Raw genomic sequence first — 27,985 nt, forward strand, 5'->3', positions numbered from 1 at the left:
TAAGTGGTCATGTCTTCATCTTTAATATGAAGTTACAAAGTCCTTCACATCTATATATACAATTATGTACAGAGACATTGCATATACAAACGGAGATGATATTTACATAACGTCAATTGGCACAACATGACTAGATAAGATCATGCACAAGCACTTCTTCCATGAATTGTACAGCATTTACTTAGAATGAGTTAAGGCAACATCTGGCATGATATGTTGGCATTCAGGTCACAGTACAAAAGTCCCGGCAAAATATTTAAAAGGGAAAATCTAGTATTGCCTGATTGGTTTAAAGGGACACAACATGTTTTAGCCCTTATGTTACCCCATAAAAAACGAAATGTAATTTATAAATGTTAACAGAGCAAACTACAGTAGGTAAAAATGTTTGCTTTCTGTAAATCATGCTTCACTGTTTTCCTTTTGCTGTTTGGCTGGAGTCCTACTGAACAGACAGTGTGGTAGGGAGGGAGGAGGGCAGACCTGGGTTCAGATACTATTTGAAATCTTTCAAATACTTTGATCGTTTGCTTTAGTCTGCCTGAAGTACTATGTGAGCATGGTTTGCCATTTTGGGACTATTCTATTGGTCCATTAAGCCAAACGATGATTTAAAATAGTAAATGAACCCAGGTCTGGAGGGGGGAAGTGACTAGTCTCCTTTATGTCTCGGGCGGTCAGCCTAAATAAATCAGAAATCCTGGAGAACAATAACACTGTATTTGCTAACTCTGCAGTTTTCTCGCCTGGCCAGGCAACCACACCGCCAACAGAGAGTGATGGATGAGAAACATGTCACAGAACAGAGCACAGTACAAACATCAGAGGGACATGTCACAAGAACGTACAAAAACATTAAAACACTTGTGAGAAAAAGTCTCCTGAAGAGCACGTAGTGTCAGTAATTAATTGTGTGCGCACAAAGCAAGTCATTTATTGTTGCCTCTCACTAAAACTGAAATGACGAGACATAAAAACATGCTATTTGTCCTACAGTTACAGTACAGCTTCCAAAGCCTAGGCCAAACAAAGTGCTGCACTGAGGTATGTGGGTAGCTGTATCATGTGGAATGTCAGATTTATTTTTGATCATTGGTAAATTTTGAAGCTAAAATAGACCTGTAATTAACTTTGATCCTTTTTTAGGTTTTGAGGAAATAGTCTTCCCACAACAGAAACACCAAAGGGTTAAGTGTTTGTTTGATAAGCGCCCGGCTCTCTTTCCATGTCGGTAAAAATACTTTCTGCATACTAGACGTAAAAGGATGAGCAGCGCCTATGTCACCTGTTCCTGCTGGAAAATAAAAGATGTAGTCTACACTTACATGCTATTATATAAACCTACCGGCGTAACGTTTCACACAGACATATTCACCTTCTAACAACAATGTTCCATAAAAAAATAAATACTATGTATATGTACATATGTGTCAAACATACAACATGGGGTACTGACTCACAAATGTGAAAATGTAAAAACATAAAAACATTACACCAGACAAATCCTCATAGAAGCTGAAGCTGTTCTTCAGTCCTTCCTCATCGCTGGAAAATGTTGAAACTCGTACAGTATATAGCCTACTGACGAATCCAAACATGCCACAACACATTTCAAGGTTTACAGTTTCCCCTCCTTCTGTCCCTGTGCAGAAGACTAGTAGGGGGAGAATTATGTCATTTCATACTGGGATTTTTATTATGTTTAATCCTTCAAGATTGACAGCCATATTGCCTGTGTTTTAGAAGCAGTATCAGTGTCCAGTTCTAAGTGCACATTTTATTGAAACCAACCATAATGATGAAAGGGAATCAAAACTGGATTCCTTTTTAATTAAAAGGAAAATAAAATGTCAAAAACTTCAGTGAGTACTATTTCCATAGGGTGTAGATTGAATCCATTAACAGTTGGATCGGAATACATTAACAGTTGGATCAGGCCTTCAACTGGTAAAGAAAATTGTATATGTCAGTATCTCTCTCCACTTCTCAAACATAGCTGGAGACGAGGAGGGTGAGGAAAAGGAGGCAGGATATTAGTCTGTAGCTCTGTGGGATTCCTGTGGTGCCACTGAGAGGTGAGGTGGTGGCGAACACGGCCTCTGTCTCATTCCAGGGGAGAGGAAGGTTACAGATATTGCCCTCACAGCACGCTGTACAGACCTAAAGGAGAAAAGTTGAAACGTTAGATACAACACTCGCTTGCGTCTTCTCTGTTCTCTCTCTCTCTCTCTCTCTCTCTCTCTCTCTCTCTCTCTCTCTCTCTATCTCTCTCTCTCTCTCTCTCTCTCTCTCTCTCTCCATCTCTCTATGTCTCTCTCTCTCTCTGTGTCTCTCAATGGGGAATAATGTCGACTTCCGAGGTAGTGAAGAGACACACCTTTCACCGGGGATTAGAATGACAGCCTACTGAGAGAGAGCAGTTTCAACCTTTCTCTTTATCTTATCTGGAGCGAGCACTTTGGAGGATCTCCGGATTAACTCAAAAGCACAGTTAAGTGGTGGTGACTGGGACAGGGCCGTAATATAAAGTGCCCTGTTCACGTTGCCTGACCCTGGCTCTGACCCCAGTCCAGAGTTGACCACCACCATAGCCTGAGATCCAACCATAAACTTTACCCTGTTGGCGGCAGTTTGGCTACAACACCATCTACCTCGGTCTACGTCATGACTGAAAAATTCCAAGTCAGAAAAATGCTATGCCCAAAGTCAACTAGAATAATTACGCCAGAGAAACCCTCACCCCACGTCATGCCATTCTAACCTCCCAACACTAGGCTCAACACTATTCCCCTTGTTCCCACTCCTCACCTTGTTTCCTTCATGGTCTTCTTCAGAGCATCCAGTAGAGAGGCAGTCCTCCAGAGCCACACAACGCTTTGTCACGGAAACACTGTCCCCCTCCACGTCCATCTTGTGAAGCGTGTAACAATATCTGGTCTCTGTTGAGAAAAAAAGATAGTAAATAAGACATATTGACCTCTTGCTGTAGCTGCCACATTTTGGTTAGCATGGACGGATATTGAGTTAAGTTAGAATTGAGAGAAAAGCTGTACTTTTCTGCTCATAGGTCGTGGGGGAAAACACTATAGGCTACCTACATCTGACCCTTTCCTGCATTGAAGCCTCTGCCATACGGTATCTGATATACTCCAAAGCTATACATGACTGTATGTCACTTTTAGTATCAAACCCATAAAACCTGGAGGAAAGCCAATCATACCACGTCACAGAGAGCATTCCAGGGAGTTTTGGTCAAGTAGTGCATGTCTCTATCCAACGATCTATGAGGCTATTATTTATACAAAGAACGTGTATTTTTTGGGCTCGGCCAAGAGTAACTTATTAGTCTTTAAGAGCAAGCTGTAAATCTGTCCGATAGAGGTCGAGCCAAGCTAACTCACTAGCTATTTATGAGCTAAACATGTCAACAGCAGGGTGACATATACTTAATAATACACCGAGGCCTCCATTGAAGGAACAGAGTAATTTACAACTTTGTGGCAGCAATCAGAGAAGGAAAGAATGCCTAATCTAAATACAAAGTAAGAGTAGGTCCTATCTGAAAGCAGAAGGAGTAAAGAATTAACATATTATTATTACTTAATGAGTAGGGCTTGAAATCATACTGTTGGTATCAACGGTGCTGAAAAGAAAATTGGTTTGCCCTAGTGGTTTGACTGACCTTGTGGGCAGTACAGGTCTGGCGCCCAGCGATTACACTCGTAGTTGTCAGGTGCCTCCTCACATGTGAAGCACTTGAACCCGCCTGGGAACGGAGTGGCTGTAGAAACATACACACACACTTATTCCACACACTGATTAAGAGTCATGCCCAGGGCACTGGGACATGCATAGCCAGTCACACAGCCATAGCCAACATACACTTAGCCTAAGTGAACAGAAGTCCTGAAACATTGAATAAGATTAGCACGCTTATACTAAAAGCTGGGTTAATAATAGCTTTAGTTTATGAAATCTGTCCAATAAAAGATTGAACTTTTTGATAAATAAGTTTGGAATGCATGGAACGCGTTATTTTGGATTAGTAAAACAAAAATCACTCTTACAACATGGACTTTAGGGAGGGGAACTCAGTCCTTGCACCAACATACAGTATACTGTACATAGTTTATGACTAGTAGTAATCTACATCTCTCTCACACACACTTGTTCTGATAAAGACTTATATTGCCAAGTGCAGTTTACCCCATGCACTCTGTTAATTCAGTGAAACACTAAGACTAATACCAGGCAGCACAGTTGCTGCCTCCCTTCTCAATGCATTGTCCCCAGAGGATGGAAAATGTCCATGGTGGGCCATCTGTTGTGATCAAAGGGACGAAGAAGCTGTTAGTCTTTCCAGTTTCACACCATTACATTAATCTGATTGGCCACTCCTCCACACCGTTCCCCAATGATAGCTGCAGGTCTGCAGGTCAGGCAAACTTCATTCAGAACACAAAGCTTGTTGCCAATCACCATGGCTACATCTCAAATGGCACCCTATTCCCTATACAGTGCACTATGTAGCCCATAGGACTCTGGTCAAAAGTTGTGCAGTATATCGGGAATAGGGTGCGATTTGGGACGCAGACCATGATCCCGCCTTGCCTCGCCACTGCTAGCTAGACCATGACCCCTCCCTCCATCTCCCAGGATGTCTGGTTAGTTACCGCTCCCTAGCAGCCCTCCCACACCCACACACAAAGACATACACACAACTACGCAAACACCCTGTCACGTGCTCACATATGTACATAGACACGGACACATGCGCGAACACGCGCACACACACACACAATCTACCAAATCCCCACTGGGACTAGAGGGGTGGCCTCGAGCTGACACGGATATCTCCCGCAGTATCCCGGAAAGCCGGCACAGTGTTAACCTGATCCCGGGAGTTCTGCCTCTCTGTGATGAAAGAGTCACAGATCTTAAGAGATTTGCTCTCTGGCTACACGGGGACCTGTTTCTGAGACGTGGGAGGGCTGACCTCTAACAGGCCCGCTTCCGGGGGAGAGTTGGGGTTGTTTCAGACCCTAATCTGGGAGCTTATACCTAGCATATGCCCCTTTACAGAAGCCTATAGTGCCCTAGTCTGTTTGTTGCACACTGACTGGGGTAAGTGGACTGTAGGGGGTCTGAAAAAATGGGAAAAGACTGTTGTACAGAGGCCATGTCGAGGCAACTTAGCTTATCTACTGAGCTAACAAACTAGGAAAAAGGCCTTTAAGAGGACTTGAGGTGCGGAGCAGCAATTTACCAGCTGTAATGTGACTTACATGACTTGTAGTTATTTACCATTGGCCCTATACTGGCACGGGTATACATTGAGTTAAGACAGGGAGGAAAGGTGCGAGAGAGAGAAGAGGGGAGGAGAGAGTTAACAAGTTGAGAGTACTATGTTATGGAAAGCAACCATTCCTGTGGCTCGGGAACATGATCTAATTGACACTGAGGACCAATTAGTGAGTGTCCACATTCTGCCCATGCCCGGAACATTCTGTCCCGAGTCACAGGGACAGCCAAAGGACAACAATCAATCAGTTATCCTCAGCTGAGTCTAGTTGGTCGTCACTGTCACGACTTGGTTCAGACCACTAGAATTCTAATTAAGATAACAGTCCCTCTGTATAAGCATTCCTTTGATTTATTGATAATGTATTTCATTGTTTCAATCTGAACTGATTCAGGAAATATTGAATAGACGTGAATAAGATATCTATGCCATTTGCCGTTGGTCTTACAGTTACGGTGTAGTGTCTCTATTGGGGGGACTGAGTGGAAATATTGCTGGGCTAATGTGTGGATGAGACAAAACAAGGCAGAGGGCAGAAGGCAGTGACAACATGGGTGACTGTGGGGCGTCTGACTGTGCCGGGTAGCTATGCATGGAGTCACATGACCCCATACCTCAGATCAAAGAGCCTGGCCTGGTGGTGGAGAGGGGAGGGAGCAGGCAGTTGCTGTGCCAGCTGTAGATCTGTCTGGTTTGGCTTGGGATCACAACCTCACTGGATATACACCCCTAACAGCTATTCCTGAGTAGCATAGCCTCTGACTGACTTTTTCATAACTCTTAAGGGTCAGTCAAAATTGGAATAGAGCAGTCTATTAAGGTTTGGGATAAGCAGCAGTTATAAGGGGTGTAATAAGCAAAGGGGGCTCATCTAACAAAATTGTTTCATCACAAGACAGTAAAAGTGTGAATGTGTGTGTGAGAAAGAGAAAGGGAGAGAGACATAGAGAAAGAGAGAGCGAGCGAGAGACAGAGAGACAGAGGGGCCTCTCCTCCATTAGAGATGGCCTGTAATAACAGACTCAGTCTAATGACAGCTTTTACAGGAGACTGAGGGGCTGAAGGTCTCCCCCTAGCCCTAGTTTATAAGGCTTACACGTTCTCAGAGAGAAAGGGCTGGGCTACATGAATACATGGACGTGGCTTGGCCAGTTGATTAACAGTCAAGGCCAATAGCGGTGACTGATTGACCGTCTCAATTTTATCACACCCAGTCACTGGGATAATAGCAGCCCGGTCACATCATTGATGATGTTAGCAGAAGTGGGATCTCTGAGTGCAATAACAGGTGCTGACTGATCTACAAGGCATCCATATCGCAGACCAAACCCTGGGCATTTTCATAGCTTGTCGGAATAATTTAATACATTTAGTCCAACACAAACGCCAATTCCATGCAAGTCAGCTGCATTTTGGACATAGTGAAATAGGTTACAAGTAATTTACAGCGCTTTCATGCTATTAGTATTGGATGTCTAGAAGCATATCACTCTCATCTTGGAAATTGGGACACCATCCCTCTATTAAATGCTTTTGGTCATGAAATAATAAAGTCTGATTCTTACTTGAGGGATGGAGGTAGATGATGTCCTGTTCTGTAAAGTCCTTTGATTGGGCAGTTTTCAGCCAATCAGCGATGACCGTCAGCAGTAGGACCCAGGCCACTGCAGGCCAGGGTTCCATTGCTGGCCGCGGCTTCACACATGCAGGTCTCTGATTGGACAATCACACGAGGACACCTGCAGAGGAAAGAGAGCACACATTTAACCCAATTCTTAGTTACATTACCTTTTTTTAGCCTTTGTGATAGCATGTTCCACTTTTCACAATTTACTTTGTTTCATTTCAAAGGGAAAAAAAGCATATTTTTAAAAATATGCTTTTTGGATTTGGATTTCTGATCAAAGCATCCTGACTGCCTATCCTAACTACATGGTACAGTGACCATGGGAGTCACCAGCCCTTTTGGAAAAGACAAAGGAAAGCCCTGAAGCCCTGGACATCCTCCAATCAGCCACCAGACCAGAAACAACAGAGCAGTGTTCATCATTAGGGCTGCATCCAAAATGGCACCCTATGTGGTGCACTACTTTTGACCCCGGTCAGGCCGTGTTCCCATTTGGGACACAGATTGCATCTATTATCCTCCAGTCAAACATCTTCTCATTAGATCAATGACACCAGTCAGTCTGCCAGGGACCAGACTCTCATGCATCATCAGCCCTCATGCTGTCTTGATTCTGGTCCAGCTCAGTCTTTATGCAGTGAGAAACGATTAACAGAGTTAGGCATAAACAAACAGTTGGGATAGTAATAAACAGTTACTTCTGTGTGAAGCATCCAAATCAATTGAATAATTACATCCAAATGTATATGCTGGTGGTCTGCCCAAAGTCTTACCTGCTCACAAAATGATTCTCGAACGGCTCTCAGCTCTAACTCTAATCATACTCTATCCTGGTTGCGTAGATCAAAAAAAGACTGGTCAAGGGTACAATGTCATATTGGACAAATCTACTATGTTTGAAGATCGACCAATACTTGAGGATTGAATGTCCGAATAAATGCACTTCAACCATACATCTACCTGGTCCTCTCTAACCTGTCAGCGGAAGAGAGTGGAGAGTACTACTGTATTGTTTAGTCATAGCTGAAGGGGTAGATGAAAGGCTGTGTGTACCAAATAGGCCCTCGAACCTTCGTAATTCATGAGGAGAAAGACCAGGCTCCTCAGAAGACCAGGAGGGTAGCAGCCCAGCCTCCTGGACAACAGAACAGCAGAGTCAAGGAGGAGAGTGGCTGCATGTCGGTGAGGAATGACTCAAAACTCCAACATGTAGTACCTGTAAAGTGTTATGTTTCTAACTACGTAATGGATATTAGAGTACATTTTCTTTCAATCATTTACATGTTCCTTGGGTGGAAACTGTAAAGGTGTGGTATTTTTGTTTGTTTTATAAGTGTGTCTTGTTGTTTGCTGTTTATGATATAAAAAATTAAGAAAATAAAAAGTACAACTTTATTATATTATTATTATTTACTTATTGATTAGTTGAATTTATTCTTTATAAGAATACATCTTTTTTTTTACCAATGTATCAACTTCTCCAAGGCTCTATAAATGAAAAACATATGCAGTAAATTATAATAGGTATTTTCTGTAAACTCTGCTTTTACCACAAATAAAGAAACAGTCTTCACTGAAATATTATTGGTTTGTTATTTGTTTCTAAACTAAATCCTTATACACTTGTCACCACAAGACATGAGAGGGAAATATGATTTAATCCAAAGTTATTCAGGATCACTTATAGAATCACTGTGGCTGTCTGTCTTCAAAGCCTGAGGGATAGTGATGTTGGGTGACTGCAATTGGATTGATGTGTCACCATCACTATCGCAACAAAGGGAATTACGCTTAGCCTACAGTTTCAGACTTAACAGTGACAAAACATAGGATTCCCTGGCAACATTAGAGGGGGAAGGGTGAAATGATTACATTAATATTGTACTCGTATGCCTTTAATGGAATGCCTGTGTCCTTGTGTCTGTGTGAACAAGGTTAAGACATGTTGTTTTATTATTGCGTGAGGACCTCCCTTGACTTTCCCAGACAAGATTGCTTAACGGTCTGACCAATTCTCTCTGAAGAAATACCCAGTAACCCACAACATGCCCAATACAGACAAACCAGCCTTACCCAGACACAATATTGTGACATTCATTAGGTTCAGCAATTCCTCAGCAGAAGGAGGCGGTGGTCTAGTCTAGTCTCACCACCGAGGCCCATGTTGTTGACCCACTTAGGGATTCTGGGTAGATGTTGACTTCTCTGAAAGTCTGAATAACCACAGTCACATTGGAGGAGAGTTCCAAAACTCTTGTTTTCACCACAGAATGGTGAAATGGCCCTGACCTTCCAGAGAATGGTAGAATGGCCTGACTTCCATTCAGTGTCCTTTTCCTAGTCTCCCAAACAGGTCTGAGGTAGCCAGGGTAGATGGGGCCTCTGTCCCTTGGGAAAATCTCATTCCAGAGCCTAGAGCACGGGACACAGCCTGAGAGCTGGGAGACAAGGCTCGTCCATCAACTCTGGGAGAAATGTAGTGGTTGGCTATAGTGTAATTGTGTTCTCCTCACCCTGAGAAAGACCTTGGCCCATTCTGTCAGAGCGAGCTGACAGGGACACAGAAGAGTGCCTGGCCACGGGACAAGGGATAGCCCTGTGGTTGGTTGTTGTATTCTTTAAAGAAAAATTTGAGCCATTTACACATTTGTCACATACACTTGACTCAAGCAATTTGTGTGGCACAACAAGACACAGAGAAGGGTGCAAAGCAAACTGATTATGGAATTGCATTTGAGTAAGATGTCTCACTCCTAAGATCAATGCAAGCAAGAAACAACAACAAATTTCTCCAAAGTTCACACTTAGTTCATTTTCATCTGGTAATATCTGACACCCCCAGTCAAACTGATACTTATTGGCATTAGAGGATTTACCTCTGAGACTCACTAAGTCATTTTAGGATTAGCTCTCAAAGTCAGCTGACTCAAACTGATTAGTGTGAATGTACTCACAGTGCTCCATCGAACCAAATCAAATATTGCTCACAAATAGCAGCATCGCCTTGAGACTTTAAACTTTGAAGTCTCCTGTAAGCCATCTTTTGTACGGACCGTTGCCTCTTAAATCAGCCGGTGATGTCTTTAAAAGGGCCAATGCAGCCATTTTTATCCTAATATCAAATCATTTCTGGGTAACAATTAAGTACCTTAATGTGATTGCTTCAATTAAAATGGTCAAAAAGAAACAAAAATAGCTTCTTAGCAAAGAGCAATTTCTCAAGCAAGAATTTTGCTAGGACTGTCAGAGTGGTCTGAGTGGGGAGAGAGAACTTAAAACTAGCTGTTATTGGCAGAGAGGTTTGGAACTTTCTCTCTTATTGGTCTATTAACTAATTTACCGCCTGGTGATGTCACCAGACAGGTCAAAACTCCATCCCACCATAACAGGCTGGTCTTTTCAAACAGCTCTTACACTAAAAGGGGATTATCATAATTTTCACAATTTCACAGTATTATTCCAACCTCACAGTGTGGAAATAAATATAAAACACACGTTTTTGACTGCACTGTGCCTTTAAGGACAGGTGTACAAGGCCATTAGAGTTCTGTCACCCTGGGCTACCAGGGTGGTTGGGGAGTGATAAAGCACTTTAATGCATTTCACCAACCAGCAATATCTCAGACCACAGCCACACCACAACCTTTTACTCTGAATTTCCACACCTTAATTATCAAACAAAGCTGCTCTACCATGTTTAGTGATGATTGGGATTTGTGTTGTTTATGAACCTTGAGGCAGGTAGCTAAAGGTATTGTAACACGGGCCAAAGAAATCTAAAAGACTGAGCAAATAATCTTTATCTCAGGGTGTGGCTACACTGACACACTGTTGGATTTTCAGTGCACCAAAACAAAACATCTTTCATTTTCTGGGCTCTGGCTCATACAGTAAGTACTGTGTGTATGCTTTCTCTTCTTTGCTGCACACTGCTGTTGAAGAGATAAACACAATTATCTTATCTTACCACGTTAAGTCAACTTCTTTTGTTAACTAATGACCCTGAGCAAATATTTTCAGTCACTATAGTCTGAGCTATTAGCAGGGTACCTGATTTATGAAAACAATATAATTGTTTGGTGTGGGGATTGTTCTGTGATAGAATCGATAGGACAATGTTTTGATTGTGCTCTAGCTTTGCATATGAAATTAAGTAAACCATTAGATAATGATGAAACAATCTTAATACCCAATGTAAGTGTGCAATTATTGATTTGATTTGAATAGAATAAGCAATAATGAAGAGTACAACACGTTGCAACAGAGCCATCGTGACGAGAACAAGTGTGTTGAGTCACCTGATATAGGCCTAGACAAAGTACAGATATTTTTTTACTTTTCCTGTTGAAAAACGATATTCCACAAGTATAGATACAGTAAAGTACACTAATAGAGCAGAATAGGGTTTTGTAAGACACAATTGCAAAATTGAAGGGTTTTAGGCAATTCAAAGAGTTGTCTGATGGTTTACTCTGATATCATCTGCCTCCCCCCTTGCTTGCGGGAACAATATAGGAGCAATAGAGGACAAAAGAGGAAAGCCCCCCCCGCTTGTGCCATGTCATGAGGATACCTGAACCGCCTAATTGAGATGTGCCTTTTGTTAAGTAAATCAGGTGATAAATGAGGTGCTAGGGAACTGGAGTGGATATTTAATACTACAAGACAAAACTCTAAAATAGGTTTTCAAAGCTGTCAGGAAAAAAAGAGAATTTAAAAAATGTGCTGAATTTGCTGAACTGTGGAAATCGAGCCTGAACTTCACTCCTGACCTAATCTCTACAACCACACTCTCCCCTTAAGCAGCACACTAACCTGTGGATGACTAGAGTGAACCCTGTATGGTCATCTGTTAAGGAAAAGTGCTTCAAGGTCCAGACCATAACATCCCATCCGGTTTAGCCATAATAATGCATCTAAAACACGTTGATGGCTGTGTTACAGTAACTGTAAATAGGATAACATGAACATTGGCAACGCCCCACTGCAAAGTGCAAAGGGAAATCACGAGGGGTTGGTCACGGGTAGGGGGATTGTTTTATTATATTTTGTTATATTCAACACCTGAATCAATGTCTCTCAACTTCTTTCAAGTACACTTGTTCATTACGGCTCTCATGTACACACATAATGCTTGCAATTTGTACCTTCAATGTGATGCCAGGAAAACCACAACCACTAACACAAAACACAACATATGTCCAGAAGCTGTGCAGAGTCATGGCCCCTTGTAATGCTCTACCTTCTGACCCACTGGACAAGGCGCTGTGGCACTCTGAAGCCACGGTGGACTGCATTGAGTTTCCTCACAGAGATTGTTATCATGGCAAAAGGTCCACAGTGTATTCAGGGAGAGACCAAAAGAGAGAGGTGTACATATCAACCAGCAGGAACCCTGACCCATTTCCTGTTTCCTTTTCCTGCTACTGTAACAGGTAGAGAGACAAATACATGAAACAAACAAATACATGAAGACTATTCTTGGGTGGACCAAGAATGATAATCTGCAATGCTAGGATAACTTTGACAGGCCTGTTGTATAAAACACTGCACTAATACATAATGTATAAACAGTTAAAACGGGCATCCTTTATACAAATATTTTTAGACCATTTATTTAGAAAAATTCCGCAATTCCAGGATTCACCAGTTTTGGAGTGTTCAATAATTTATTAATTCCATTATTTTCACAGATGGAACCACTTTCTCAGTAGCACATTAAGTCCTTAAGAGGACTGTTGAACTGCTAAAACCATCCACAAAAACTATTGACTGATCACAGGGCTGATGAGGCAGATCAGATGAGTGTTTCTGATATTCACCAGACTAACCTCTGCCTCAACCTTTACTCTGGGGATTGCAAAATAATAGCTTTTGTATGAATGGGGAGAAAGCTAAAGGACACAAACAGACAGGTATCCCATTGACATTGGGAGTGGGGACAACGGTCTTATTTCAACTCTGCAGGTGTCAACACAGAAGCTAAAGGACATCTTATTTGCCTTAATCTCTCGATGAGGATTCGTATTTAACATGCTAAGGTACCTCTATCTCTCTGTGAGGAGTCTACTATTACATGTTACATGCTAAGCCATGTGTCAGCAGGTGCCTCACTTGACTTTGTAGGAAACAAATGGACAAGACTGACAGAAATGGAGGATGATCGAGAAAGAGTGTGACTGCTCTAAAATAGTTTATCTACAGACGTCAAAGGGATAATCGAATAACAAAGGAATCGCCTACGGCGATTTAGAGCTGTCATTTAATGTATTTTTTGTTGTTACGGCGCCTATCGCCTATCCTCTGCCTGCGGTTATGGAACCCCTACCTGTCCCAGACCTGCTGTTTTCAACTCTTAATGATCGGCTATGAAAAGCCAACTGACATTTATTCCTGATTATTATTTGACCATGCTTGTCATTTATGAACATTTTGAAAATCTTGGCTCTCTCTAATTCTCTCCTTCTCTCTTTCTTTCTCTCTCTCGGAGAACCTGAGCCCTAGGACCATACGTCAGGACTACCGGGCATGATGACTCCTTGCTGTCCCCAGTCCACCTGGCCTTGCTGCTATTCCAGGTTCAACTGTTCTGCCTGCGGTTATGGAACCGCCACCTGTCCCAGACCTGCTGTTTTCAACTCTTAATGACCGGCTATGAAAAGCCAACTGAAAATTATTCATGATTATTATTTGACCATGCTTGTCACTTATGAACATTTTGAACATCTTGGCATAGTTCTGTTATAATCTCCACCCGGCACAGCCAGAAGAGGACTGGCCAACCCTCATAGCCTGGTTCCTCTCTAGGTTTCTTCCTAGGTTTTGGCCTTTCTAGGGGGGTTTTCCTAGCCACCGTGCTTCTACACCTGCATTGCTTGCTGTTTGGGGTTTTAGGCTGGGTTTCTGTACAGCACTTCGAGATATTAGCTGATGTACGAAGGGCTATATCAAATAAACTTGATTGATTGATTGATTGCCTACAAAATCAGGGCCAAATTTAACACTAGCTAAAAACTTCCCACAACCGGTGCCATGATTGAAGAAAATAGATTTCACATGATATTTCTCCCCATGTCTTCATCTGTGTTGGAATAAGCACTTGGAATTTCTTTACAGTGACAGCTTCCTCTTTGATTCATGCATTAATAACGTGAGATAAGCATCAATCCTTGGTCAGACAGAGTTCATAGAAAAACGTTAAAATGTTTCTCATATTTTTTTTCATAAGACAATAATTAATGGGTGGTTCAGAAAGGCAACCTTCCAATGCATGTCAACCTTTCAGTCAGGAAATGCTTGGAGTGGAACAACTTCAATTGTACCAGCCTCTCTAAACCTCTGCCAGGATGTCTGCCATAAGCTACACCTGTCGTCAAAGCCTTCATGCCTTTTGGCGCGCTGTGCAAATGGAAGCTGTAGTCTTTTGTTTGTACTTAGAATCTTCTCTTTTGTTTAACAGGTCTGAAGGGAGGGCTGATAGACTGTTGTTTGGCAGTTGGCACAGCCATAGAGGTAATCACTGTTGAAGGAGAAGAGGAGGAACCTAGACAGAATCCATGTTTTCTCTTTTTCTAACACCACGTGACTGTTTCATTCTTTTGTTTGTCTCTCCTTACTTATTTGTCTGTGTAATATTTTTCACTCTCTCTTGCTATCAATTCCACAAGATGGGGAATCTCACTCTGAGGTGACAGGTTAAATGGAAAAGCATCACTCCAGCCTTTAATGAATTTGAAAATGGTCCCATTTTCCAGACCCCTCCCTTTCGGTTTGACAAAATAGCAGGTCGTGGCAACCGACCACTGATTCAGGATTATGGCTTTAAATGCAAACGTAAAGGGTGTGTGTCTGGGTGTGCTTAAGTTTAATTAGCCAGGAAGTGTCTGTGTGTGTGTGCCTGCTGTGAGAGAGGTCAATGGGGTAGTAATGAAGAAAAGCAGCATTTATTACTGGTAAGATCACTTTCAGTGCCCCACATGGCCCCAGGTGAGTAATGAATAGCTCCACATGGTTGTGGATATCGGAGGAGGGAAAAATGATTACCATTCATAAACCCTATCCATCATACTGTACAACAGCACTGCTTCAACTGGGTATTGGAGGAGCGAAAACGAACCCCATTCATCACACAACAACACTGCTTCAACTGGGTATCGGAGGGGGGAAAACGAACCCCATTCATCACACAACAACACTGCTTCAACTGGATATCGGAGGGGGGAAAACAAACCCCATTCATCACACAACAACACTGCTTCAACTGGATATCGGAGGAAGGAAAACGAACCCCATTCATCACACAACAACACTGCTTCAACTGGATATCGGAGGAAGGAAAACGAACCCCATTCATCACACAAGAACACTGCTTCAACTGGATATCGGAGGAAGGAAAACGAACCCCATTCATCACACAACAACACTGCTTCAACTGAGTATCGGAGGGGGGAAAACGAACCTCATTCAACACACAACAACACTGCTTCAACTGGATATTGGAGGAGGGAAAACGAACCCCATTCATCACACAACAACACTGCTTCAAACCTCTCCACGTGTGACTCTCAATGAATCAAAGAAGTACCGGTTCTTACTACTAGCATGTTTATCATCCTTTACCAAATTCTATAAAGTTGGTGACATATTATCCAATCTACAGAAAAGTTTGTGGTCATACGCACATCCTTAAAAACATAGGTGCTGGGCTAATAAAGAAGACTAGAAACAACAATATTATCCAGTCTTACCAATGTTTCATTTCAGTACAGATGCACATAAATTAAGAACAGAATTAAATCTGCCTTGTCTCTCTACAACTGGCTGCATAGTATACCTTGTTGTCTCGAGGGAGGATGACGCAAAGTCATCCCATCCCAATCTTCTTTCAGGTCAGTGCCAAAGTCAGACCTAATGTTCATATTACTCTAAAGCCCAAACCAAAATGCTTGGGCCTGAGCCTTCTTGTGGGTGAGAGCAGCAGGAGTCCCTCTTGGAGAGGATGCCAGCAGGGTAAGGCAATCTGTGGCCCGCAACACAATCTCCTGGGCTGAGCAATGACCTGTGAATAATGGTTCCTCCCTTCTGAGAGGAAGAGAAATGCAAATCACCAGCAGTCTAGTGACTCTGAGAACTGGTCTGACCAGATTCAGAAAAAGAGGGAGGGAGAATTGGTTGGACAGGGGGGAAAAGAGGTAGGGAGGGGAGAGTGGTGAGCAGAGTTGGGTAGTTTATTTTCGAAATGTTACCCATTACAGTTACTAGTTACCGTCCAAAATTGTAATCAGTAACGCAATTTTTGGATTACCCAAACTCAATAACGTAATCTGATTACTTTCAGTTACTTTTACCTTCCCTTAAGAGGCATTAGAAGAAGACAAAAGTGATTCATCAAACACATTTGGTGTGTCATCATAGTGGTCACTGACTTGTAGTCAGACTCGCTCAGGTGGAACAAATTTGCACTTGCACTTTTTTTTCAACACTGAATTGAATGTCATTGGAAAAAACAAAAGATGTCATAATGTCTCTTTCTTTTTTTAAAACACCCTTTCTGAATTTAAAAGTAATCCAATAAGTAATCATTTTGTTTTTCAAAAGTACCAGTAATCTGATTACAATATTTTTAGCTGGTAATGTAACTGAAGTAACAACAGTTCCTTTTTTAAAATATATAATCATATTGAGGTTCTTGCTGCAAGCTATTCTTTCTGTGCTGTGGGCCTTTAACAGTTGTGCACATTTCAACAGCTTTGTACCTGGGCAGCAGAGTGGTATAAAATATTATACTAGCTATTATAAACTGGGTGGTTCGAACCCTGAATGCTGATTGGCTGACAGCCGTGGTATATCACGGGTATGACAAAACAGTTATTTTTACTGATCTATTTACATTGGTAAACAGTTTATAATAGCAATAAAGCACTTCTGGGATTTGTGATATAGGACCAATATACCACGGCTAAGGACTGTGTCCAGGCACTCCGCATTGTGTTGTGATTATGAACAGCCCTTAGCTGTGGTTTATTGGCCATATACCACACCCCCTCTGGCCTTATTGCTTAAATATAACATAGCATGCTACAGTATGCTACAGTAGGAGAGGTTTGTCGGAACTTGCCTGCACAACTGAAAAAAAGCTTGACAAATCTATACAGTATGCATACCTTTTGTCCCTTAACAAATCCAATTATGCCATTCTTTCAGGACGATTCAGACAAACAAAGTAAAGCTGATTAAATGCAGGGCTGACAACCACAGTCGAGACAAAGCCCAAGTCTCCATTGATTCAAAAGTGCCAAAACAAAACGAGACAATGGTTCATCAACATGGACTGTCCGCTCTTGTTATTTGCCATATGGCAGCAGCCAACGATGCCCCTGGCCCTCTGGTAGTCTATCCCACAAAACCTGTGGTTACATCTCAAATGGCACCCTATTCCCTATATAGTGCACTACTTTTGACCAGGACCCACAGTGCACAGGTCAAAAGTAGTGCACTATGTAGAGGATAGGGTATCATTTGGGACTTTCCCTGGGACTTGGGAGTTGGAGTCAAATCGGATCAGAATCACTGGCTGGCTAATTGAAATCCTACATGCGACCAGCACAACCCTAATCCAGCAGTTTTCTTTTGAAGTGCTCCAAGTCAGCTGTATAATTTTTTAATCCCCAATCTCGAAGGTTTGGCACATACGAAAATCCAGAGGATTAACCATGTAGCTGGTACTCACGGGGGGAACAGGCTGCTGGCTACTGCCAGAAAATGCCATGGTCAGGAATAAAAGGGCGTCCACTGTACAATAATAAAGCAGTGGAATGTTGCCTGTGCAGATAAAAAATGTATTGTACTTTGCCTTGGCCTTAACATGACACGGGATCTGACTATTAGTCCATTTTGAGGTTGGTTTGGTACTAAACAATAATCAGATTTTTCGATTTCGGTTTTGATTATTTTGGTTGAATGTTGTAGCAACACAGAATAAAACGATTAATAAGTCACATGATGGTAGTGACTGCCCATTACTGCTTATCACTTATTAACCAGTCATTTATTCACATTATTTTATTTTAATAAAATATTTCAGACGTGTCTATTACATTTGTTTCATTTGAGGATTATATTATTTCATTCCAAGTCATCATCTCGTCTCTATAGAGCTGCTGCTTATGCCGTCTGACAAAATCACTATAGTTCTTCAAAGTTCTTGTAGTTCTTCAAAGTAAATAAGGCATACTTTTATGACTGCTGAACACCAACTATCAATCACTTAGATCATGTATATTCAGGTAGAGATACATTGCGAAGCAACAGCTCCTCTCTATACAAATCAGATCCAGCCTGAGCTGTGTGATGTAGTAGGGAGTTTTAGTTTCTAACAGGCCAAAATTTCTACATAGTTTAGTGCATAAAACGTGGTAATTAACTACAATGACCATAATCCCTTGCGCATCTACTTGTCCAGTCTAGTGTTTCTTTAACGCCTGCTACTGAAAAGACAGAAGAATGTGTGATCGTGAAGGGATTGCAATGTGTGCATTGAGCTCACAGAACAAAAACGTACGAAATGGAATTCAAATAATTGAACCGACGTCAGTCAATTCGTTTTTTTTACACTACCTCAGACTGCGATCACACTTATGATAGACATAAACTACGGGATAGCGCAGATTTGCACAGTAGTTTGAAGTAGTCTGGGACTGTAATAATATAACAGCAGGAAAGAGAAGCTGGATCAAATGAAGACTCAATGGACTGTATGCCTCAACAGCTATAGTCATTATAGTCAATGTTTATTTGTGTGGCTGTATTTGCCACTATGTGCCATTCAATTGCTAGCGAGTAGGCTAGTTATTTACTTTAGATATAGGAAACCACTCTATTTAAAGGAGCAGGGAACATTCAAATGTGTCCCAAAGTTATAGTCTTACTGCAAGGGATTGGTCCAAGTGCAATGTGATTAAAGCTTCATTTCCTTTCAACTTTATCCCATTAAAACGAATGCATTAAAGTATTTAGGCCTACATTATTCACATTAACTCAAACCCTGTCATGACATCATGTAACAAATACCAAGCGAGCAATTGTCATAATTACTGTGTAATTTTCCACATTTCAGAATAATTACCTTTCTCCCAACATTCTGTGGTTTCTGGCCTGTAGCTGTAGTTTTTTTCCAAACAAAGCTTGTCAATTTGCCTGCATTTATTCACGACAAACATGGCTTGTGTTGAGTCCAAATAAAAGAAATGTGGGTGTGCTTTAGTATTGAATTATGTCTACGACATATGCCTATAAATATGAATACAATAAATAAAAGATCATAAAGTGATCACCAAAAAAGCCTTTCATTTCAAAGCAAATATGAGCAGAATTAAACAAAGGTTTATAGGAATGCCAACATTGAAACAGAAGACCTCATGTGGTACATGCTGTTTGTGTACCGTAAACCACACAATGTAGGGTGGCTACCAAGCAAACAGGAAAAGCTCCCTGGGAGGTCAATACAACTCACAATGGAGCTCTCCATCTACTGTACAAACTGGACCACTTGACTTTAACTGTACCACTTTAAGGATCACAATGAGACCCTCCCTTTCATCTTCCCTTCCTCCCTCCACTATTCTACACAGTGCTCAACTCCCCCCTCTCTTACCACAGTTTACAAGTACATGGGCCTTGCCTATCGATCAGTCAGTGAGACAGGTATCCATGTTTGCGTCCCAGTGTGATGTGACGTACAAGTGCTCCTATTCTACATATAATGCTTTAGCAGGGGGCTTAGGAGAGGCGCAGTCAGCCCGTCGCCCCCCTCCTCTGGGACATACCAGCTCTCCCACATTGTTTGGCTGGCCTGTGAAGGGGCTAAAGCCCCTGCATGAGAAACAGAGGGTGCAGTACACCAAATCTCTTTGAAGGGTGGCTAAGACGTGTGAAGTTTTTGATACGGGACCGGGTCCACGAGGAGAAGAGGGGTGGAGGGGTGACTGTGACTGAGGTATGATTGGGATCAGAGGGGCTGACGGGGGGATAATGTACCCCGTGACAGCTGCAGAGGGTTCAGACTCAGAGAGAGGGGCTGCAGGGGTGGATCTGATCCCCTTGAACTTGAGGGTGACATGAAGCCGTGGGTCCAGTTGAAAGGCAACATGGGAGCTAATTGGGATTTTGGAGGTGACTGTTTTCTTTTTTCTCCCTTTTGTCTTAATAGAGGTACTAGGAACGGCTCAAAACTTTTCACACCACATACACAGGGAGGGCATGGACTGCTGACTTTAAAGGTTGAATTAGGTACCCCTTCTTTGGTGTACCCCAGGAGAATGAAGAAAGAAGAATGAAGAAATGAGTTCATAGTGGAACTCATTTAAGAATGAGTTCAACTATGAGAAGCTGGTTTTGATTGTCTACGTTTGAGCTTGATTGAACTTTAGAGACCAACAATGGTAGGACTGGGTCTGGTAGGAAGAGTGGATAGAAGACAGGACCAGCATAAACCACCAGTCAACGGACTATAAAAGACAGGAAGGCTGAACCTTTCCAACCAGAACTCAACAAGTCTCTGGTTCTCTGATTTACTCCCTAGCAGGCTGTTGAAGTGACCGTGTATGTAGTTACAGGAGACCTTACATCGCTGATCTTACCTGTCTTATCTTACGGCGAACTCATTTCCCTCAGGAAATATGAGTGGTTTAGGACCACATTTTTGTCCTTCCCAACACCAAAGTCTGTCAAAAAAACACACAATTAGACACGGTGCATAAAGCTTTAAATGCTATGCTCTGTACAGGCCCGACTTCAAAGTCAGAATGACTGGCCGCTTCGTTTTGAAGACAATGACCATGTAACCTGAGGAAAATTGGACTGATCGATTCACAGTCAGGAAAAACAGCTTCAAGCAGTCAATTGAAGATGGGCTTAAGTTTAAGAGATTGAAATCCCCTAAAATCGGACCTTTGGTTATTGGCAATACTGAGGTCATGGAAGGGAATAGTATTTTATTCCAGAGATACATAACTGTGATTATTGAAGTATATGCAGGCTTATGAATTGATTAAACAGAATATAATACAGACAATTGCTTTATAGAAAGGAAATGAATGATAATCGTAATTATTTGATTTTACTGCCCTTTGTGTGGCAGAACATTTTTTACAGTTATGTTGCAGAAGAAATAAAACATGGATTTCACTACTACAAAGCATGAATTATGCATAAGATACTATCCAATCACATTCATGGACTAAAAGTGCTTAACTTCAAAGAAAGATCATCAAAAGACATGGTGAGTGTATCTCTGGTTGTAGATAGTAAAACCGTGCTTCTTTACGCTCTCGATCCATTCAAAGTGTTGAGCAGGGTGACGACGTTGCCTGCATACTAAAATAGAGGTTAACCAACCATAGCCCTAGCCTAGATGCTGTCTCTGTTCAGCTATTACATACCACTCCTCATTTACTAGAGACTGGCCTTTCATTAATGAGCTCGAGGAGATCAGAGGATTTCATCCTAATTCTTTGACAAATGACAGGAGTGGCAGGAAGTGGAATGTTCGCTCAAAAGACTGGTAACCAGACTACCATAGCCCCATAACATGGGAGGGACTACAGTATATATATCACAATGTGTGAATCAAGGAAGGTGAATATGACAGTGGATTTTTCTGCTTTCCTCAAGAAGCTCTGACTTATTTTGTAGGCTACATTTGAGTCTCAGATTTCCTTGGGGAAAACATTTAGTTCAAAGTGTTCCCCAAATGAAACATTTCGCCCTGTTCTCTACTCCGCGTGTAGATATGTTATTCTCCCTCTTTGCTTTCATCTGTATTTTTAGTCCTCGAAATCTCAGCCATGAGTGCTTCTTCTTCATATTTCACTGCAATTTAAATTCACTTTTTCTATCTACACTCTTTGATTAGAAAATGAACAGCATGAAATCCAAACACAGAACATTTAAATCAATTGAAAATGTAGGTTGTGTCACTCACAGTTGCAGCAGATTATGGTAATCAAGCACTTAACCCCAATATAACAGGACAAAAAAGAGACAGCAGGTTCAGCCCAGGATGCAAGCTTCTTCCAGGCACACAGTGGCGTGAGGGAGGCTAGAAGGAGGCGGTGTGGACAAATCGAATACATCTGATCACTAAACCATTAGGAAAGATACCAAGCGGTGATTAGAATCCAAATAAATCTGAAACTGAACTGAATTCTGCAAGGCCACACCCCTCTGCAGCCATGGAAAATCATTCCAGTAGTTTCCTACAGCCTGCCGGGGAACAGTGGGTGAACTTTCTTGTTTAGGGGCAGAACGACAGATTTTTACCTAGTCAGCTTGGGGATTCGATCCAGCAACCTTTTGGTTACTGGCCCAATGCGCTAACCACTGCCGCCCCAGGGACTATAAAAAGTTTGGGAACCACTACTCTCGGTTAGAAGGGTTTCTGACTTAGACAACTCAGTGGTGCAGTCACTGAACATAAAGGTCTGGTAGTAAAAGTCATCCATGCGTTTAAGCTTCCACAAACTTTGCTGAATAATTCACAGAGAGCAGCATTAGCAGTATGTCAGAGACGGGGATATACGGTAGCAAGAGGGAACCACAAAACCTACAGTAACCCTTGTTTAACACATTTCCAGGCTACAAGTATTGTCCTTGAAAAGACAATACTCAAATGTTATGTACTTGAAATTAACATTACAGTATACATAAGGGGCTCCCGAGTGGCGCAGCGGTCAAGCCTTCTCATCTCTGACCCTGTCCCTGATCCATCCCTGTCCCTGATCCATCCCTGTCCCTGATCCTATTGACAGTTTCTCCTCAGTGACACCCTGACTAGAGAGTGGAGAGAGTACCCCGCTACAGGCCCAGTCTCTGAGGTACTGGAGACAGAAAGCCACCAGGATCCTCTCTCTGCTGTGCAAAGGCTGGCTGAAGGGTTAATACTGGTTTAAACATCATAGCTCAGAACTAGTCCACCACTAACCTCTGCTATGCTGTGACCCACTTGAACATCACGGCGATGACAAGTGTGCAATAGTGATTTGCGAGGGCAGCTGAGAAGTTACTGAGTCTCCTTATAAAATGTGGAGTATTTCCGTTTAATGTCTTTAACAGTCCAAAGAGCCAGACATACAGACAGAGGGACAGAGAGAGGGAGAGAGAGAGAGGAGAGAGAAAAACAGAGTAGTCTAAAACAGGAAGAGATAGAGATTTATGCTTATATAAAATGTGGACATTAAACCTAAAAAGGATGTGTGACCAAGGAGTTCTCTTCATGAAGTGAAATACAAATATCATAAGCCACATGTCTGTCAGTAAAAATCACAGGAAACCTTTTCTCACAAAAAGCTCTTTCTTTATCTACATGCTCTGGTCTGGCATCCAGGTCTACACCGGGAAACAGGGGTGGCATGTTCCACAATGACTCCCTGTGTGTGTGTGTGTGTGTGTGTGTGTGTGTGTGTGTGTGTGTGTGTGTGTGTGTGTGTGTGTGTGTGTGTGTGTGTGTGTGTGTGTGTGTGTGTGTGTGTGTGTGTGTGTGTGTGTGTGTGTGTGTATGTAAGAGAGAGCGATGCAGCACTATCACCATTCTTCTCCTGTTTTTTTCCAACAGCATTTTGCTACTGAGGGTAAATTACTGCAGGTAACTCAGATACTGTAAATGGTAGGGAGAGACAATTTGAACAGAAAACAGAAAACAGCCAACAGCACATTCTGGCAAGACCAACACAGAGTTGAGCGCACCTTGACAGGCCTTATTTGTCATGTCATGTTTGCATGCAAAAAGGGACGGACCAAGGACCAAAGGCACGTTACACAAGCCATCCATCAACCTAGTGGGGAGGCTCAGCAGTAGGGCTGGCTGTACCAGTACATGACTGAGGGAGGGTTCCCATAGCAGCCATTCGCCTCCACCATACCTGTATAATCCAGATAACAACCCACATCCCCCATACTCTGTCTGCACCTACCGAGGATAATGACCCATATACCCTCATCCCCTGTCTCCACATCCTTGTTATTTCCCACATCTCAAATTATACCCGTGTGTCTCCCCATACCCCCATCTCCATCCCCAGGCGTCACACACCACTATGGCCCCTGCAGGTGTCCCTACCTACATCTGTCTTTGCCCAGCCGTAGAGCCACGTCACTAGTACCGGTGGTGTCACTCAGGGTCATTGGACCAGCGGCAGTCACAGATCTGACCGGGAGCACTTTCAATCAGAACACCACATAATGGAATGTGTCCAAGCTAATGAGGAGGAACAGAGCGTTCCCCACCTGACATGATGACAGTACATTTCTCAACCTAGTCAGGGGATACCTCACTAATCCATCACACAGCAGGGTCGATCGGGTTGTAGATCTATCCATCAATGACATAGCGGTAGTGCAATGTTAATATAGATTTTAATGATGGTGCATACATAAGCTGTAGGAGAGAGTGCATTAAACTGACCCAAAGTGTAGATGTTCTGTGTGATAGATGGATTGTTAATCAAATCAATCTGAAACATTTTGATCCTATAAGTCTTGCTAAATGTATTAATCCAAACATCTAACGTACAGTAAGTAGTATGCCATTACACTGAATCTCATCATACATTTGACAATTGCATTCCTGAAAAGTACACAAAAATAATGTATCAAGTTATTATGCTCTTTCAATACATTTGTGTTTCTCAGTCATGATTTAAAAATGAATATTCATCTCAATCCTGCGAGTGTTCCGCAGCTCCAGCAGCAAGTGATTTCTGTTGAGAGCAAGGCAGGCGGCCCATACATACAATCCCCCTGAAATGGGGCCCAGGGGACCCCATGCCTGTTCTTGCCACGCGTGGGCATCAGGCATCAGCCTAGCGCTGCAGAGCAGCCCACAGAAACACCCAGTTTACAGGAGGACTCAATTCTTTCATCTCAAAAACTCATTTCTCATGCTCTATTGTTATGCTGATGGCCTCCTAACAAAAGCATGCATTGCCCCAACGCACACGCCATATGATTATCAATGAGCCAGACTACAGATGGAGCTGCACACCAAATAAAATAAAAAATAAAATAAAATATTATTGGTCACATACACATGGTTAGCAGATGCTATTGTTAGTGTAGCGAAATGCTTATTGCGAAATGCTTAAATTGAACCAACTCTTCCCTTATTCAGATCAAATATCAGTTTCCTCCTTTATTTTGATCACATACAGCATATGCATCAGTTCATAAGAAAGGTCATCAGTGATGATGTGCTAGGGCACAGATTGGTAAGGATAGCTTTAACAGTTTGTCCTTCTATCTGTGTCCTTAGCTAATATACTGAACACAAATATTTATGTCTGTAATAAAAGGAAAAACCCATTCTGATTGGCTGGCCCTGGTTCCCTAGTGGGTGGGCCTATGCACAGTCATGTGAAATCCATAGATTAGGATCTAATTTCTTTATTTCAATTGACTGATTTCCTTCTATGAACTGTAACACAGTAAAATATTTGTAATTGTTGCACGTTGCGTTTTTATTTTTTGTTCAGTATAGTTAACACACAGATGAAATCTCAAGGAAATAGAGTTTGCAGAAAACACGGTGAATGCCTTATTGCATAAGGATCAAAACAGGGTGATAACTATGTCTATGTAACAGTAGGGGGGAACCTCTGGTCATCACCAGTTATTTTCTCTGACCACCAGATTTTAGTGGCACCCATACATGGAATATGAAGGGGTAGAGCACAGCAAGGTGATCTAAGCCAAACTGACAGAGCTACCACACCACAAGCGCAGAGAGGAGCAGCCTAGCAGGAGACTAGGGCAAATCTTTGCCCCCCAGCAACCTCTGCTCTACAGAGTATGGAGCGATGAGAGAGACCACTCCCAAACAGATGCACTAAAATCCACATAGCAACAGCAGGAAGCCCCCCGTGAACAATGCCCCCACCTCTCCACTAGTGAGGCGGTTACAGCCAACCTCAAACCTCTGGCTTCCATAGATGCGTCTGTCCGGGGGTAGGGAAAACACTGTACATCGACAAGGGTATGGGAGCCTCCATGCACCTGCTAGTCTACATTCACATCCATTGCAATACTGAGTTCCTTTTCCACAGTTAATCAGGACCCTGGTCTCTAATACTGTCCAAATGTGTGAAATTAAACCTGCATGGCATTTAGTACAATCTGGCAGACGTGTGGTCCAAATGGAGTTCATAGTTTCTATTCCTTGAATACCCCAACCTCTTGATTTAGTAACATAAAATGTGCAAAATGTTATTGGTTTCAATAGAAAATAGGTAATAATTGTGTAATAATAACGTAACTAATCTGTAGCCTAGCAACTATATTGTGGACAATCAGACAGTCCTTTGTTGTTCTGGGAGTGTAATTTATTAATGTCAAACAAACAAAAACAGCCTTTCAAATATATTTCATGTTAGTCAAATATAATTTGTCACTCAAATGACACTCAAATGACAGGATACATTTTCTCCATCCATAAAGTAAGTATTATTCATGCATGGATATTCTGGTCTCTATTCTGGTCATCATGTTATGGTCTTGACACAGAAGAATGGGGGTCAAAGTGGGTCTACAAGAACAGCTTAAATACAACACAAAAACAGTGCGCACTGGATACAGTTTCATAGTCTATTGCACTTGGCTTTTCTATTATTTTCCATTCTTGTTATATTCATTTTCTTTCTCAAATAATAAATAATGCATCCAATTCTTTCTTGGGGGGCTCTGTTCAACCCTGTCACCGCACAGCCACTCCATTGTCGCTTATTGATCCCATGGAGTATTTGTAGTTACTAAATAAACAAAACACTTCACTTACTAGGAATTCCTCCTGTAGCAGTCAAACTTCACCCCAGGTCCCAGCTTTTGAATAGTCCACGACTCTAAAACAAATGTACACTCCTCCGTGTGTTGCCTTTGCGGATTATTGCAAGTCGGTAGGTCGTTGTATTGGCTCTGTGACTCTTTGACGTCTTGGAAATGGAACACATTAGTTGACGACGGGTGGCGGGAGGCGTGTTCAATTCCGACTGGGACGGTCCCAATAGGCTGCGCATCTCGATAGTAGGTTCACATTCAAATTAGGAACACAGACAGACACCACACTTTCACTTAGCCTTTCCCTTATTCCCCCATTTGATTAGAAATAATATTGCAGATGTCCTTTGAATGCAAAAATATTAATCCTTAAAACTAGAGACGGATAATCAATATTCCATATTTTTCTGGGCACCGTCAGAGCTGGAGTCTGTTCTGAAATGGTTCCAATGTTAAGGCTACATAGTGATAATTTGAGTTCTTATTCTTTATTTTAATAATGAATAGCGTAAAACGTTTGATGACTCATTATTTTGCAGATCAACGCCCTCCACTGGTCACACTTTAATTACAAGGGGTGCAAACAAACAACATTCATGCATTACTTATTACACAGTGTGTATACGTATTTCGTGTGTGGTGTGTGTATGTCAACTGTTGAATTACCTTATATAATCACAGTAAACTACAGTACCAAAATGTAGTCCTACATGTCTATTGTCTCTCTGTATCTCTTGTACAAATCTAGCACCTCTCACTGACAATATAACACTATCCTTTGCAGAAACTAAGGGGGGTGGAGGGGGGGGGGTGCTTGCTCTTGATAAATGAATAAATAATCAAGGACACATAAAAATGGTCTGCCTAAAGATACACTTCAGAAGAATAATGCCGCAGTTGTATTTTAAGTCTGGATGTTGAGTTTGATTTGTGTTGTGTGGATGTAAGAGTCAGAAGAACGAAACTGCTTGTGTATGAAAGTTATGTTATTTGAGTGAAGTGGAGAGAGAGAGAGAGAGAGAGAGAGAGAGAGAGAGAGAGAGAGAGAGAGAGAGAGAGAGAGAGAGAGAGAGAGAGAGAGAGAGAGAGAGAGAGAGAGAGAGAGAGAGAGAGAGAGAGAGAGAGAGAGAGAGAGAGAGAGAGAGAGAGAGAGAGAGAGAGAGAGAGAGAGAGAGAGAGAGAGAGAGAGAGAGAGAGAGAGAGAGAGAGAGAGAGAGAGAGAGAGAGGAGAGAGA

The 27,985-nt window shown here is 42.1% G+C and overlaps 1 protein-coding gene across 2 annotated transcripts; it reads right to left on the bottom strand.

Annotated features, from left to right (window-relative positions):
- LOC129821183 (ly6/PLAUR domain-containing protein 6-like) lies at positions 1-27,195 on the bottom strand. Of its 2 annotated transcripts, none has more exons than XM_055878538.1 (5): positions 26,752-27,195; positions 6,868-7,041; positions 3,683-3,781; positions 2,809-2,939; positions 1-2,160 (listed from the first exon to the last, which is right to left on the bottom strand). In XM_055878538.1, the coding sequence occupies exons 2-5, from the start codon at positions 6,983-6,985 to the stop codon at positions 1,987-1,989; spliced, it is 522 nt and encodes a 173-aa protein (XP_055734513.1). In that variant the 5' UTR covers positions 6,986-7,041; positions 26,752-27,195; the 3' UTR covers positions 1-1,986. The 2 variants fall into 2 exon arrangements, with proteins under 2 accessions (XP_055734513.1, XP_055734514.1); XM_055878539.1 differs by lacking the exon at positions 26,752-27,195 and adding an exon at positions 20,567-20,662.
- Positions 27,196-27,985: the final 790 nt, after the last annotated feature.

Source organism: Salvelinus fontinalis, chromosome 23 (assembly GCF_029448725.1).
Source record: "Salvelinus fontinalis isolate EN_2023a chromosome 23, ASM2944872v1, whole genome shotgun sequence".
NCBI lineage: Eukaryota > Metazoa > Chordata > Actinopteri > Salmoniformes > Salmonidae > Salvelinus > Salvelinus fontinalis.

Coding starts and splice junctions, on each gene's coding strand:
- LOC129821183 (XM_055878538.1), bottom strand. CDS start 6,985: ATGGAACCCTGGCCTGCAGTGGCCTGGGTCCTACTGCTGACGGTCATC. Junction 2,940..3,682: donor AGACCTGTACTGCCCACAAG/GTCAGTCAAACC, acceptor TTTTCTCAACAG/AGACCAGATATTGTTACACG. Junction 2,161..2,808: donor AAGACCATGAAGGAAACAAG/GTGAGGAGTGGG, acceptor TTTCTCCTTTAG/GTCTGTACAGCGTGCTGTGA.